General features: G+C 41.5%; 1 protein-coding gene across 7 annotated transcripts in view; it reads left to right on the forward strand.

The window, feature by feature from the left end:
* Window positions 1-16155, forward strand: part of wrn (WRN RecQ like helicase) — a 110938-nt gene that overhangs the window by 42481 nt on the left and 52302 nt on the right. For all 7 annotated transcript variants that reach the window (XM_048560679.2, XM_048560851.2, XM_048560764.2 and 4 more), the window contains 8 exons: window positions 1958-2040; window positions 3842-3948; window positions 5326-5513; window positions 5626-5800; window positions 8154-8335; window positions 11152-11253; window positions 13726-13818; window positions 15402-15543. In XM_048560679.2, the coding sequence (XP_048416636.1) occupies window positions 1958-2040; window positions 3842-3948; window positions 5326-5513; window positions 5626-5800; window positions 8154-8335; window positions 11152-11253; window positions 13726-13818; window positions 15402-15543 (1072 nt within the window). The remainder of the gene's footprint in view (window positions 1-1957; window positions 2041-3841; window positions 3949-5325; window positions 5514-5625; window positions 5801-8153; window positions 8336-11151; window positions 11254-13725; window positions 13819-15401; window positions 15544-16155) is intronic.

The raw sequence follows: 16155 nt of genomic DNA on the forward strand, positions 1-16155 counted from the left end.
CAAAAGCTGACGTTTCAGGCCTAGACCCTTCATCGGAGAGGGAACTGGAATAAATAGGGAGAGGGGGGAGGCAGACCGAAGATGGAGAGAAAAGAAGATAGGTGGAGAGGAGAGTATAGGTGAGGAGGTAGGGAGGGGATAGGTCAGTCCAGGGAAGACGGACAGGTCAAGGAGGTGGGATGAGGTGGTAGGTAGGAAATGGAGGTGCGGCTTGAGGTAGGAGGAAGGGATGGGTGAGAAGGAGGACAGGTTGGGCTGGTTTTGGGATGCAGTGGGGTCGGGGGAACGACCTGGGCTGGTTTTGGGATGCAGTGGGGGAATCGGAGATTTTGAAGCTTGTGAAGTCCACATTGATACCATTGGGCTGCAGGGTTCCCGAGCGGAATATGAGTTGTTCCTGCAACCTTCGTGTGGCATCATTGTGGCACTGCAGGAGGCCCATGATGGACATGTCGTCTGAGGAATGGGAGGGGGAGTTAAAATTCCATCCCCTATTCCCCATTCCTCTGCCTCTGCCGCATCTGCTCCCAGGATGAGGCATTCCACTCTGGCACATCCCAGGTGTCGACGTTCTTCAAGGACTGCAACTTTCCTCCCGCAGTGGTCGAGAACGCTCTCGACCGCATTTCCCGCAACACATCCCTCACGCCCCACAACCGCCCCCAGAGGATCCCCCTCGTCCTCACATACCACCCCACCAACCTCCAGATACAACGTATCATCCTCTGACACTTCCGCCATCTACAATCCGACCCCACCAGCCAAGCCATTTTTCCATCCCCACCCTTGTCTGCTTTCCGGAGCAACCACTCTCCGTGACTCCCTTGTCCGCTCCACGCTCCACACGCCCCTCCAACCTCACCACACCCGGCACCTTCCCCTGCAACCGCAGGAAGTGCTACACTTGCCCCCACACCACCTCTCTCACCCCCAACCCAGGCCCCAAGATGACCTTCCACATCAAGCAGATGTTCACTTGCACATCTGCCAATGTGGTATATTGTATCCACTGTACCCGGTGTGGCTACCTCTACATTGGGGAAACCAAGCGGAGGCTTGGGGACCGCTTTGCAGAACACCTCCGCTCAGTTCGCAACAAACAACTGCACCTCCCAGTCGAGAACCATTTCAACTCCCCCTCCCATTTCTCAGACGACATGTCCATCATGGGCCTCCTGCAGTGCCACGGTGATGCCCATCGAAGATTGCAGGAACAGCAACTCATATTCCGCTTAGGAACCCTGCAGCCCAACAGCATCAATGTGGACTTCACCAGCTTCAAAATCTGCCCTGCCCCCACTGCATCCCAAAACCAGCCCAGTTCTTCCCTTCTTCCCCTCCTCCCCCCACTGCATCACAAAACCAGCCCAGCCTGTCTCTGCTTCCCTAACCTGTTCCTCTCACCCATCCCCTCCTCCCACCCCAAGCCGCACCTCCACTTCCTACCTACCACCTCATCCCGCCTCCTTGACCTGTCCATCTTCCCTGGACTACCTATCCCCTCCCTACCTCCTCACCTATACTCTCCTCTCTACCTATCTTCTTTTCTCTCCATCTTCGGTCCTCCTCCCCTCTCTCTCCCTATTTATTCCAGTTCCCTCTCTCCATCCCCCTCCCTGATGAAGGGTCTAGGCCCGAAACGTCAGGTTTTGTGCTCCTGAGATGCTGCTGGGCCTGCTGTGTTCATCCAGCTCCACACTTTGTTATCTTGGATTCTCCAGCATCCGCAGGTCCCATTATCACTGTATAAGTCATTTTGATTTGTACAGCCTTGCTTACTATGCTCTGACTGTACTGCTTGTAAACAAAGCTTTTTGCTGTACTTCGGTGGATGTGCTAATAAACCAAAGAATAGATCATGTAATCAATCATGTGAAAAGGAATTGTATTTTGAGCTTTGCATGTTTGGAGGAAAAATTGTTTTAAAATGACTTTGTATTCTGTTTTAATCTTTTAGGGGTCATTTCAAAGTTGTTTACATGACTCCTGAATTCTGTTCAGCATCTGTTTCGTTACTCAAGAAACTTGATGACAGTGTTGGTGGGTACAAATGAATTCCTTCCGTGTGTTTTCAATGTACACAACTTCAACTGAAAGGTTTCAATTTTAGGAGAACCGATGATTGTTTTAGTTCACGTGTACTGCACTTCAGCCACTTCAATTAAATCCTTTTAACAATACGTTGTTTCTCCATTTATAATGTTAATTACTGTCATCAGAAGCAACTGATACCTACCTCTATTTGAAACATGTTTCAATGCCAAAATTTTGATTTTGGGCATCTGTGTTGGCAAATATTTAACACTATTATTGCGACAGGGTAAAGGTCACAAGGTTAACAACATTAAATTGTGGTGTACATTTAGGATGCACTAAGCTGCTGAATTTTCTAATGGGCCTGTCGTGAACAGCGCTTTTAGGTGTAGCTCAGAATAAAATGTCATATAGCACAAAAATAAAGAATTGCTGGGTTACGTTGTTCAGATATAATATAGTTCATATTGTGGATCTTCTTATTTTTGCGTGTTTTGTGAGTATAGGCATTTCTCCTATAAATGCATTAGTTGCGTTCTTGTGTGACCTTGTGTTGTAGAAAGTCGCATTATAGGAAAATCACTACACTGCACAGCAGAAAGTTTGCATTTTCCAAACAGTGTCCACTATTCATCGATCGCATTACAACCTATTTGCATTAAAGAAACACATGTTTAGCAGAACAACCTGTATGTTGTTTTTCATAATTAAATAGAAAAACAAATGGCAGTGCAGGAAGCAGAGAGATAGTTGGATTGTAGGGTTTTCATTGCAGTGAAAAAAAAGTAGAATGTGCTGATACATTTCTTGGATGCATTTTTAAATAAACATGCATCACCACTATGCGGCCAGTATCAGGAGTGAGTAATTGTATTGTGGCCAGTGTTCCCTCTAATTTTTCTTTGTCTGCTTAAGCCTCTGAGATCCATGCAAAGCAGCAACTCCTGGAACTGGAAGTCAGTGCTGCAGTTGATGCGCTGATGCTGGTGCTGTGCTCCAAATCTTGGAGTGGCTGTACATGCACTGCTCCACATCCTAGAGGGAATATTGATTTCTGGTAAATTTATTTAGGAAACTTCCATAAAGATGAACAAAAAATGTCGTGGAAAATTAATGGAAAGGAACATAGCAGTAGGAAGTGAATGGAGATGTAAGGTTTTTAACCTGTGTGTGTAGGTTGTTGGAACCACCCACCCATCCATTGTCAGATGGAAAAATTGCATGCTGTACCCAAGTAAAGATGTTGTGTCGAGATCATAGGATCAGATAGCACAGAAGGAAGCCACTTACCCCACTCTGTACACCGTCTCTTTGAAAGAGGATTACAATTGGTTGTCCTTCTGAGTTCTTCCTCCAAACACCCCAAATGTTTTCCTTCCATCCCAATACAATTTTGTCAACTTTCTGTTGGGTACTTCAAATGGAAATAGCTGGGGAGCAGTCCTGTATCTTATCAACCGGGGAAAGCGTGTACTTTAAAGCAGAAAGGGCTGGAAAGGCTTTGTAGGTCTGGCAGAATCTGTGGAGCAAGATCATTTTTTCAATAAACCATAGCTGTTCTTCAGTTGAACTCGAAACGTTAACTCTGTTTATCTTGCCACTGAGGTTGCTGTCCTGCTGAGTTTCTTCAGCATTTTGTTTTTACTTTGGATCTCCAGCATTTGCGTACTTGGCCTTTCCCTCACACAAAAGCATAGATATGAGAACAGTAACTAATTTGTTATCCACTTCTGAAAGTTAACAATTAAATTTTGCCTGCAGTTGTTTATTTCTCTTTGATTTATTTGTCTTTGATTTTTACTGCTAGGTATAACTCTTGTTGCTGTGGATGAAGCTCACTGTATCTCTGAGTGGGGGCATGATTTTAGAAATTCATACAGAAAACTTGGAACCTTGAAAAATTTCCTCCCACAGGTGAACTGATGAAATGCTTTGCAAAGAATGTATCAAAGTATTTTTCCTTGACAAAGTATTAACAAATGGTAATGCAGAGTATCGGCTCGATATGAGGTAATTTGACGCAGCTGTTCATGTATGAGCTGCAATGATAGATTGGCGTGGTAGATTTGGAAATGTCTAATGAGACAATTGTACAAATTCAGTTTGTGTTGCTTCCCATTTAACTTCTACTTATCCTTTTGGGACCAAAGAATGTAACTATGTATTGAGATTTTGCATTCCAGTCTCCAATGATTAGTACTCAGTGGGAATCAGATTGGTCTGTACTTACAGCATAAAATGAGATTTTAGTAAATTGACAGCATATTCCAGTGTTTTTTTTTTACATTTTCATTTCAACTTTAAATGTGTCAGCCGAATTCTAATCTCATACCAAGTGAAAGTGAGACACTCAAAAAGTAAGTCTCCAAAAAGATTTTGAATGGTTGTTCTATGACTTTCATTGGAAAGGAGATCAGGAAGACTGCAAAATTCAGCTGCTGTTCACTGCCAGTCCATTTCATGTTGCTACAAAGATTTTATATCTGTTGTTCTTTGCAGAATGAAATATTGGTGCTCAGGAAAATCTCAATCTCACTATATGTTAGTGTATAATCTTAAAATGTGTTTAATTATTACAGTTTTTTGCATTTCAGGTTCATTGTTTGCACGATGAACTGTCAGACTCAGGAAGAGCAGATTGGATGTTTGGGATGCATTGAAAAAATTTTACGTTGAATTATTTTTGCTATTTTTAACCTTAAAGCACAATTACAGTAAATCCTCTGTGTACACGAAATCACAAATTGTAAATTTGCCTATACACACCAAAAAATAAGTTGAAACAAAAATCAACATCTGTGATCGTTAACTAACTTGTTTTTAATCTACGTTTAAATGAGCTCCACGCTTGCAATTTTTTTCATTTTTGGGGGTTCTTGGGAACGTAACTCTCTCGAATACGGAGGGATGGCTACTTCATTTCATTTATACAAAGAACGTTACTCTATGATTTGGGTTTTTACTTTGCAGTTGGACCTGAATAAACTTGGTCCTTGGTCCTTGGTTTTACTACTGTATCAGCAGTTAAGTGATTTAAATTTGAACCTCACTAGGATAAGTTATAAAACCGTAGGCTGGCAGCAGAAAAGAAAATGACCAAAATACAACTAATTCCCTAGTGGCCTTTCCTGCCCTGTAATTCGAGGCCCACATTGTGTAGTTTCCTCCAATGCAGTTAGGGCCATTAGAATTAAATCTGTACTGTCACCCACATTCGGAGAATGAAAGTACCTGTTGCTGTTCAAATGAGATGGTTTTACTTGGTTAATATGATTTAATTATTTTTATTAGACTCCAGTTGTTGCTTTGACTGCCACTGCTAGCCCTTCAATCAGATGTGACATCATAGAGAGTCTGAGGCTGAAGAATCCTCGGATTGTCTGTACTACGTTTGACCGGCCAAACCTCTATTTAGAAGTTTGCTCTAAATCTACAGACATTCAGCAAGATTTAATGCCATTTTTAATTAAAAGGGACACGTATGTATTGAATTAAATTGATAAGATTTGCTTAAAATTTACGCGCTGTATTCAACAAATGCAATATGGCTTTTGACTTTGTGAACATGTGTGTTTTTGCCTTGAATGATAGGTTCACTTTTGAGTTTGAAGGGCCCACCATAGTTTACTGCCCATCCAGGAAAGTTACAGAACAAGTGGCTACAGAGTTGTCGCAGATGAATATTGTTTGCGGTACGTACCATGCAGGCATGGGTATCAAAGCCAGGAGAGACGTCCATCACAAGTTTATGAGGGATGAAATTCAGGTCTGAAACAGTTTAATCACTTTCTTTTTGTTTAACTTATCGTGGTCAGTGCCACATCACCTTATTGTTAAAGTGTAAAGCTGTATACCAGTTACTATTTTCAGGCCATTGATATTGGTTATTTTGTCTGTACTTGCTTGTAGGCAATGTTTAAAAATGACCTGATTGCTGAAAGTAATACTGTAGTGCAGAAAATGCTGAGGATTAGGTTAAGGTGCATTGGTGCAGAACAGGAGAAGCTCTTCCACTAAATAGTGTGTAGGGTAAGAAGAGCCTTTCTCTTAGCCTCTTACTTCACGAGTTCCCAAAATGAAAACGTTACCTAGCTGCTGTCTATATCTTGAAGGCTAACAGTTATCAAAAAATTTTAAACTCTTTTTCTGAGATGAAAGAAAATGTCAAGGAGCCAAGATGTTGTTTCCTCGCTATTACAACCTATTGTAAGGCATCAAGTGTTCTAATTCACCATTGCTGAATAAAATGAACTGAAGGAAAGTAGTTAAATAGACACTAACTTATTTTTCTCCCATTTCTTTTTCCTTTTATTCTCTTGATTGCTCTCACAACTTAAGCTACATTTCTCATATCACTAGTGGCTGCCTTCTACTTTTACCAAATAACCATTCTTCATATATGTGGGGGTTGTCACAATAATTTCTGAACACAAACCCATCCAGTAACTACACAAATATTTCCAGCGGTAGATAGCAATCATGTACAAGAGCTTAATCTAATTGTCTATGTTCCCGTCAACAGCAATTGAAACAACAAATCATTTTGAATTCACCCTCTGCATCTTATTGAAGATCAGCCAGTGGATTATAGGGTACACCCTGAGAGTCTATAACTCTGGTGGGCTGAAACGATTGGCTATTCTTTTGCCCTGAAAGCACTTTCTTCACTGTTACTGTTTGAATAAAAGACTGCACTTTCATAGCTGCTGCATAACTTTTTCAGGGAGTACTGTTTTCTGTCCCAAAGCCTGGAGAGTATGACAGTGAATTTCTTTGGTCTGTTACAAATGTAAAACCAGTGCAAGTGTTGGAGCTCTGAAATAAAAACAGAAAGTGCTGTAAACCCCAATAAGTCGGAGTGCGAAACAGAATTACCAGGCTGAATTTCATCTCCCATATCTGAATCAAGTTAGCTAAGATAGGGGCATGCAATGCCACCAAAGTGATGAACGCTGATGCTCCCTGTTGCTCACTATTTTCGTTGGTCAAGAATTGTGGCAGATTGTGATCTGATGCTCACTTACAGTGGCATGATTTGCAATCTAACTGTACACAGGGAGTTAAAATTTCCTTGCCTTTTGTAATTTCTGGTAAGCAGGCAGACTAGCTAACCCTCGTATCCCTCAGGCCACATCATATACTTCGCTCTTGTGCTCGCTTTCTCTCTCGCTCTCTCACTCTCTCATTTTCATTCTCACACATGCGTTTTTAGGTTTCTGAAACTAATGCATCCAAGTTGCTGAATTTGAAAGCTGCTAACATCAAACTGAGGGGACTTGGGCATCTGGGATCCGAGTTAACAGGGCCAGATAATCCTTTGGATTAAAAGATTAGAGTGCAAGCAGAATGCAGACTCAGAGAATGTAAATTAGTGAGGGAATTCCGTGGCAGATCCATTACAAAACCAAAGTAAAGACGTGGGAAAGAAGGATAGGAGACAAACAAAGAAGTTAACACTTCTAATTTTTCCCAACAACAATTAATCTTGAAGCAGTGAGATGCGTGAGAGTTGATTTTCAAAACCAGAGAGGTTGACTGTTTAAATAACTTCATCATCTCATTAAAAAGGTTCTGAAATTGAAATGTATAAGACCTCCTTCTCTGTAGTGAGTTCAGCTAATATTCACAATCCAAAAATCTTTTATTCCATCCAATGCATTTCAATCATGAACCAGACACTCATCTCAGACAGTAACTTTTCAGTTTCTGTATAAAATCATTCACCTACCCCTCCCTTGATGTTTGTGGAGCATTTGAAATGTTACAAGTATTACATTGGACAAATAGGAAGGAAATTAACCACGAGTCCACGAATATCAACTGGTACTAAAAAGACACGACCAGTACTCGCTCACTCACTCTCCCTCCGTGTGTATAAGGAAAACTATCAGTTTGATTGGGACAACACCAGGATCCTGGGACAGTGAAGCAGTGACATATTTGAAAATAAATTGTGCTGCATGCCATTAGCTTCACGATTTCCCTTGATAGCCTATGGCCCATTATTATTAGATGTTGTAGTTTTCTGTTCTGGCTAATCCGTACAATTATTTATATAGGTCATGTGTAGTTCTAATTTAAATGGTTCACATTTTCAACCAAACATCTTTTTCCGCCAGTGTGTGGTAGCTACTGTTGCTTTTGGCATGGGGATTAACAAGCCTGATATTCGTAAAGTCATTCATTATGGAGCCCCTAAAGAAATGGAATCCTACTATCAAGAAATTGGGAGGGCTGGGCGAGATGGTTTGCCCAGTGCTTGTCATGTCTTGTGGTCTCCTGCCGACATGATGTTAAACAGGTACAAAGTCTACTGTCAGTCCATATTCATCTGGATAAGTAGACAGTGTTTGCTTATTAACAGATTGGGATCTTCACTGTATATGGTAGATCGAAGCACCTTTAGTTCAGCTACATTTCTGTTTCATGAGGCAATTGTCCATGTCATAAAGTACTTTGGATTTTTCTCACTTTTCAAATGCAAGTCTTCAACATTTGTCAACAAATTTAAACAGTTTCTAGTTTCAGCACTTGATTTTAACTTTCTCACTCAAAACTGGTGAGATTTAGTTACAGTATGGAATTCTAATGAACTCGTAGCCTTCGCCTTCTAGATGTGTTGCTGTATCAATTTATTTTTAATTCTAGCCTCAATAATATCAGTTTAAAGCTGTTTAATGTGATTTTGTGATGCATGGTTTAGTTCAAGGCATTACCTCTGAAGTTACATGATTCTCACCTGTAGAAGATTTGCTGGCATTCATTTCAGTACAGTAACACTTTTGAAGAAATTCTTTCAAATTAAATCTTCAGTTCTGTGCATATTTTGATACTTTATTGGAGGATTGCTCACACATGATTTCTGAAATTGTTGACTGTTCTGCCTACACCTCTATAGGCATCAGCAGCCTTCAGGTACCACTCAAACTGGCTCGCCCTCATCAGTGAACCGAGATAGGGAGTGCTGTGAGGTTATTTTGGCATTTTGAGGTCACCACAGCAGAGTGAAAGCACGGCTTGGTGCATATCCACACATACTTCTTAGCAGAGATAATTGTATACCGTGAACTAGGATTCTTAGGTGACTGTGTGTCCCTAACTAAATTTATATAGCTCCATTGTTGCAGTGACTAAGATCAGGAAACTTAACAAAGATAATAAGCTTGGGGCTTTCTGGTCTATATAGTATTGTATTATGGCACATATAGGTTTGTAAATATTAAAGTTAATATATTCATTTGATACAGAACTAATGTGCACGTATGGGAACTATATTGCTTGGTAATTTTGAGTTTGTGTGAAGTACTGACTATAAGAGAATAGAAACCACGTTTTATTCCTATGGAAAGCGTGTGCGTGTGTGTATATACAATTGAACTAACTGTTAGTTGTGTTAGTGTAATATTGCGAGCACAGTGACTGGTTGGTTGGCTTGCCGAGCTGTTTCGTTGTTCCGCAGGCATATCATTACCCTGCTGGGTAACATCAGTACAGCCTCCGATGAAGCGCCATTGTGTTTTCTCGCCTGTTATTTTAACTCCGGTGTCCGTTGAGCTTGGTTACCACACTTACACTTGACTGTGAAGGAAAACTGCATGCGGGGGGTCTAGCTCTCTGTGTTTATTGATGGCTTTCTTCGTAGAAACCAGACTTCTAGGAATTCCCTTGTCTCTGCTGCACTGTTCCAGGATCCTGATTTGATTAGATTCCCTACAGTGTGGAAACAGGCCCTTCGGCCCAACAAGTCCACACCGCCCCTTGAAACATCCCACTCAGACACACACACACACACACACACACACACACACACACACACACACACACACACACACACACACACACACACACACACACACACACACACACACACACACACATGCAGACACTGGGAGAGTATGCAAACTCTTGACAGACAGTCACCTGAGGCTAGGATCGAACCTGGGTCCCTGGTGCTGTGAGGCTGTAGTGCTCACCACTGAGCCACCGTGCCATCCCGGTGTTGTCCCAATCAAACTGGTGGCTTTCAAAGAAACAAAGAAACCTACAGCACAGGAACAGGCCCTTCGGCCCTCCAAGCCTGTGCCGATCAAGATCCTCTGTCTAACCTGTCATCTATTAATAAATTATATTTCGTTATCCATGTGAATGGAGATGAGTGAGTATTGATCGAGTCTTTTTGTTACCAGTTGATATTCGTGGATTCTTGTGGTTAATTTCCTTCCTGTTTGTCCAATGTAATATTTGTTGCAATCTTTGCAGAGAATCTTGCATATGACATTGGTCCTGTCCGTAGTGGGTAGTGGGTCTTTGGTTCGGGTTAGCAGTTGGTACAGGGTTCATGTGGGTTTGTGTGCTACACCGATGCCCAGTGGTTGTAAGAGTCTTACTGCTGTTGTAGGAGCCTTTTTCCTTACCCAAAGACGTACTGCCCATTATGGACAGGACCAATGTCATATACAAGATTCTGTGCAAAGATTGCGACAAACATTACACTGGACAAACAGGAAGGACATTAACCACAAAGGTACACGAACATCAGTTGGCAGCAAAAAGACATGACCAGTGCTTGTTGATCTCCATCCATGTGGATAAGGAAAATCATCAGTTGGATTGGGACAACAATAGGATCCTTGGACAGGCAAAGCAGAGACAAGCACAGGAATTCCTAGAACCCTGATTCTCCACTGAGAAAACCATCAATAAACACAGAGCCAGACCCCATATACACTCCATTGCGAAGGAAAACTGGAAGTGAGGTAACCCAGCTCTACGGACACCAGAGTTTTTAAATAACAAGCGGGAAAACCCAACAGCGCTCCGTTGGAGCCTGCACTGATGATGTTACCCAGCTGGCTAACGCAATGTCCGCGGAACAACGAACCAGCTCGGTGAGCCAACCAACCACAACATCCACAACCCCGAGCTACAAATCTGCTCTAAAACCTTAGTGACATGGTGGGTTTAATCTCCCAGGGAATGATATATATACCCAAGAGAGAATTAAATTAATTTGAAGGGCATGAATTAACTTAAGAATTTGGACAAAATCTTGCGTCTCTGTTGAGAAAGCAGCAAGCGTGTGTGCTCTAATTGATGCAATCATTGTCTCTTCCTCAGGCGGCTGCTCAGTGAGATTAAAAACCCAAAGTTCCGTGCCTATAAAATTAGGATGATGGAAAAAATAAAGAAATACCTCACATCTTCGAAGTGCAGAAGAAAGTATGTATTTAGTTCCAGTTACTCATTGTTCTTTCCACTCTCCATGCTATCAGCTTGTGCCAGTTTGGCTTAGTTAGTAGCGCTCTCATCTCTGAGTCAGAATGTCATTGGGTCAAGTTTCACAAGAGCTTGAGCACAAAAGCAAAGCTGTCACATCAGTGTAGTAATGAGGGAGGGCTTTATTATTTGACATTCCTAACTTTGAACAAGGATTGAATTGATGCCCAGTCTTCCTACATTACATGCTTAAAAGACTACGTGGAATGTTTAGAAGGAAAGCAGGGAATTCTGTCCATTTAACAGTCAATATTTATTCTTTGTGCAGCAGTCTCAACTGATGAGTTGTCTATCTTGTTTTGTTTTGCCCATTTGTTCATGCCTATCTTCCCGTCAACTCTATGTTTGAAACTCTCCAACCTTAATTTCTGCTCTTGATACAATGCTGAAATAGCCCCAGAAAGGAAAAAGCTGGAAACAATGTAGTTTGTGATTGTCACAATAGCATAATATTCCTCCTTCTCCTCCCCAAACTCCCTGCAGCTTTCGCCAAAGTCATGTGTACCTTTCTCCTTCAGCATCTGTATATTGTTTTCAACTTCACCTGGTTTCACTGTTCCACCCAGCTCAATAAGCTTGAGATCGCCTCATTTCCCAACAAAGTGGAAACCGTCCAACGATGTACGTAAGCTTCTACCTGTATCCTGGCAATGCCCAGTTCTCCTTTACTAATGACACTGCTGATCCCTGCTACCTTTTTTGTTAGACCATTTCAAAATTTCCAGTGCTGGATGGGGCTATTCTGTGTGGTGCCGTGATTGTATAGTGGTTAGGACTCTGTGGCCACAGCAGCCACGCTTCAAATCCGAGTCACGGCAGTAGGTATTTCCTGCAATGTTTTAGGGTGGCACAATGGCTCAGTGGTTAGCACTGCTGCCTCACAGCGCCAGGGACCCAGGTTCAATTCCATCTTCGGGTGACTGTCTGCATGGGTTTCCTCCCACAGTCCAAAGATGCACAAGCTAGGTGGATTGGCCATGTTAAATTGTCCGTAGTGTTCAGGAATGTGTATATTAGGTGGGTTATGGGGGATGGGTCTGGGTGGGATGCTCTGAGGGTCGGTGTGGACTTGGTGGGCCAAAGGGCCTATTTCCACACTGTAGGGATTCTATGATAAGCTGAAATTTCCACCAGTTAAACATTTGAAGACCAAAGCTGTTGTTTTCAGCTCATGCCACAAACTCTGGACCTTTTGTTTAAAAAAAAAAGTCCCATTCTATTCTGTGTTCAGGGTCCAGCTGAACCTAGACCCTTGCAATCTTAGTGTCCTGTTTGACTTGTGTATCTTAATATCTCTTCCAGTACAAAGACTGCCCATTTACGACCTAATAACATCAACTCTGCTTCTGCCTCAGCTTATCTACTGCTTATCGTTCCTGCTTCTGTTACCTCTAGTTTTAACTTGTCTAATGCTAGATTTAACTGCTTTAAATGGCATGGTTCAAATCATTTATCACAGTCTCCAAAGAAGTGAAATATGCACTGCTTACAAGGGGTTGCTCATCATTTTTGCAGTGCCATTACTGATCGAAAGCACAAAACTCAAGACCAAACTTTGAGACCCTGCTTATCTTTCTTTGTTTCTGATGTCAGAACATTCTCATGCTCTCCTGTCTTTCACCTTTCTCTGGTCCCCCACCCATAATCAAAAATTCAAGTTGATTAATAATGCTGCTGTCTGTAACCTAACCTGCACAAAGCTCCTCTTTTCATCAACCCTGTACCCGTTGTATGACTTTGGTTTGCAGTTTACAAACCCCTCTATTTTAAAGTTCTCATTTTGCATTCAAACCCCTCAACACCTTGCCACTCCCTGTCTCTGTGACTTCCCTCAGCCCTTTTACGTTCTAGGAAATGTGTGTTTCTCTAACTCTGGCTGCCAGTGCAGCCCCACATACTTTGCCCCACTGTTGACAACTGAATCTTCAGCCATCAAGACCTGTGGGTTATTGTCTCTAAATCTCTCCACATCACTTTTTTTCCTTTTTTAAGATTGCTGCTTAAAACCTATGTCTTTGGTCTAGCTTTCAGTTGCCCTGCTTAATATCCCCATCTTTCATTTGGTACGAGTTACTTTATTGGTTGATTATACTTCTTTAAGTACCTTGAAACACTTTTCAATGCAAGTTATTGTGATTTCTGTTGCCATGCTGTCTACGAATTATTTGCTACGTCATGGGACCTCACTTTAGAAGTATCTTATGATACGCTGAGGAATTAAATGTATCAATGCAAACTTTATTTCTTTTCTCTCTCCCACAGAAAAAATGCCAATTTCTTCTCTTTCCTGACTCCATTTTTTTTTAGCCCTGATGCAATAAAATGTTTGACATCTGAATGCTTGGGTACAAATCTTCAACCAAAATATGTTCACCTGACGCTGTGTCAGTGACTGCAATTTTTCTGTTCCAACAGCATTATCTTGTCCCATTTTGAAGATGAACAGCTCAGAAAGGCCACCCTTGGGATCATTGGCACTGACAGATGTTGTGACAATTGTAGATTAAGGTAAGTAACTCCGCCTGGGATCACAGATGAAGTTAGATTAATGATTTGAGATGTCATTTTGAGAATCAGTGTGATTTGTAAGCTGTCAGGCTCCCTGGAGATCAAAAATATATTTCCCATTGTACTCATGCTCTATATTCCCATACTAAGGCAGGAAAATGGCTTATGAAATTCTGCACGCATTAAAAGAAACCCTTGTTCTGGGTTTTGTTAGTTCTCTTCTTTATAACTGTACAGTTAATCAGAAGATATTCAGTGATGGGTTATGTGACTCTTGGGATCAGCTGCATTAAATGTAGAATTTTCACAATGTTTTGAAACATTTTAACTTGGCTTCAAGAGAAGAACTAAGCTGGAATATATAATATACAGTACAATGTGCAATTTACCACCCAAATAAATCTATTTATAATCCATTATGACAGTTTGTTTTTTTTTCAATTCATTTTGTGGAATTTGGGCGTTGCTGGCTGGCTAGCATTTGTTCCCTATCCCTAGTTGCTCTTGAGAAGGTAGTGGTGAACTGCCGCCTTGAACAGCTGCAGTCCATGTACAGTGACCCACAATTCCCCACGGAAGGGAGTTCTAGGATTTTGACCAGTGATAGTGAAGGAATGGTGATATATTTCCATGCAGGATTGAGTGGCTTGGTGAACCTGGTGGCGTTCCCATGTATCTCCTGCCTTTGTTCTTCAAGGTGGAAGCTGTGGGTTTGGTAGGGTGGCACGGTGGCGCAGTGGTTAACACTGCCGTCTCAGCACCAGGCACCTGGGTTCGATTCTACCTTCTGGTGACTGTCTGTCTGTATAGAGTTTACACACTCTCCCTGTGTTTTGTATGGGTTTCTGCCGGACGATTTGGTTTCCTCCCACAGTCCAAAGATGTGCAAGTTGATGTTTAAGGATGTGCAAGTTAGGTGTGTAAGCCATGGGAATTGCGGGAAGAGGTATGAGGGGGTGGGTCTGTGTGGGATACTCTTTGGAAGGTTGGTGTGGACTTGTCGAGCCGAATGGCCTGTTTCTACACAGTAGGGATTCTATGAAGGATCTCTTATCTTAGAGACTTATGCCATCAATGCTGTAAAAACAGAAAACCTGACCATAGAATATGTAATTACCAGAATCTTAGGCAGCAGTCTAATTCCAGATGCCTGTACCTGTATGTTAGTAATAGTTGTTCAGTTTATGCAAATGACTCTGTGGTACTATCCAAAGAGGAAGAAGTGCTCACAATATCTTCATAGTGTTTATTCCCCAACTTAAACCAACAAAATCAAATTAATAATTAGTCGTCTTACTTACTACTTGTGTGAACCTGCTTACTGCAGACAGATCAACCCTTGCAGTTGTCACCATAACTGTGACTTTACTTCAAAAGTGATTAATTATTTTAGAGCATTCCGCTCATCTCAAGGGCATAATGAGTACTGTATAGATATAAATTTCTTGTCTATTAGTGGAGGTAATGAAAAATATAAGGGAAATTTTACATCAAACAATTCCTCTAAAACAAAGGCAATATTGCAATGTTGGTTTTTTTTGTTTTGGTTTACTGTAAGAGTTTTTCTTTGTTTTCTGTTCTAGAGTTGATGGCTGCACTTCTGCAGATGATGCAGAAAATGAAATGCAAGAATTTGGACAAGAAGTGTACCAACTGTTGTCTGCAGTCCGTGTTTTAGGAGAAAAGTTTGGCTTTGGCGTTCCTGTTCTGTTCTTGCGAGGATCTGTAAGTCTCTAATGCTGTTAAAATTCAAAAATAGAAAAGATCCTTTTGTGTCAAATGCGAGGGTGAATTTTAATATTTGACTTCAGTTAACCCTGTTTCCCACCATGTGACTGTAGTGCTTTAGATCTGGCACTAAGTCTCATTTATATGTCTTGATGTTCTTAATCGTGGTACTTTGATAGTAAGGTGAGGTAAAGTCACAGTAGTCCCAGAGATCACAGGGCTGTGCTCTCATTAGAGGGAGAGATGATTGTGATTTAATTTTGAGGGTCACCAAACCTCAGGCTAGGGGAGAGGTTAAGGATGAGAGTCCTTCATGCCAACCTCAGCCATATGGGAATTGAACTGCTGTTGAGGATAGGTTAGTTCAGTTAGCTGGACAGCTTGTTTACACCACAGAACACAACTTAAACTGCCACCAGTTGTCTTTGTCTGACAGAGAGAGGAGAACTATGGCGAATTTACCTTCTTACCTCTATTTTGAGAGTTTGTATCAATCAGATGAAATGAGGTTATTGTTGATATAATAGCTGGACCTTGTACTACGAATGTATTTCCATTTTTTTGATTGTTCCGCTAAGTATTTTTATGCTGCCTTTATAATGGGATTTA

This window comes from Stegostoma tigrinum, chromosome 1, assembly GCF_030684315.1.
Source record: "Stegostoma tigrinum isolate sSteTig4 chromosome 1, sSteTig4.hap1, whole genome shotgun sequence".
Taxonomy (NCBI): Eukaryota; Metazoa; Chordata; class Chondrichthyes; order Orectolobiformes; family Stegostomatidae; genus Stegostoma; species Stegostoma tigrinum.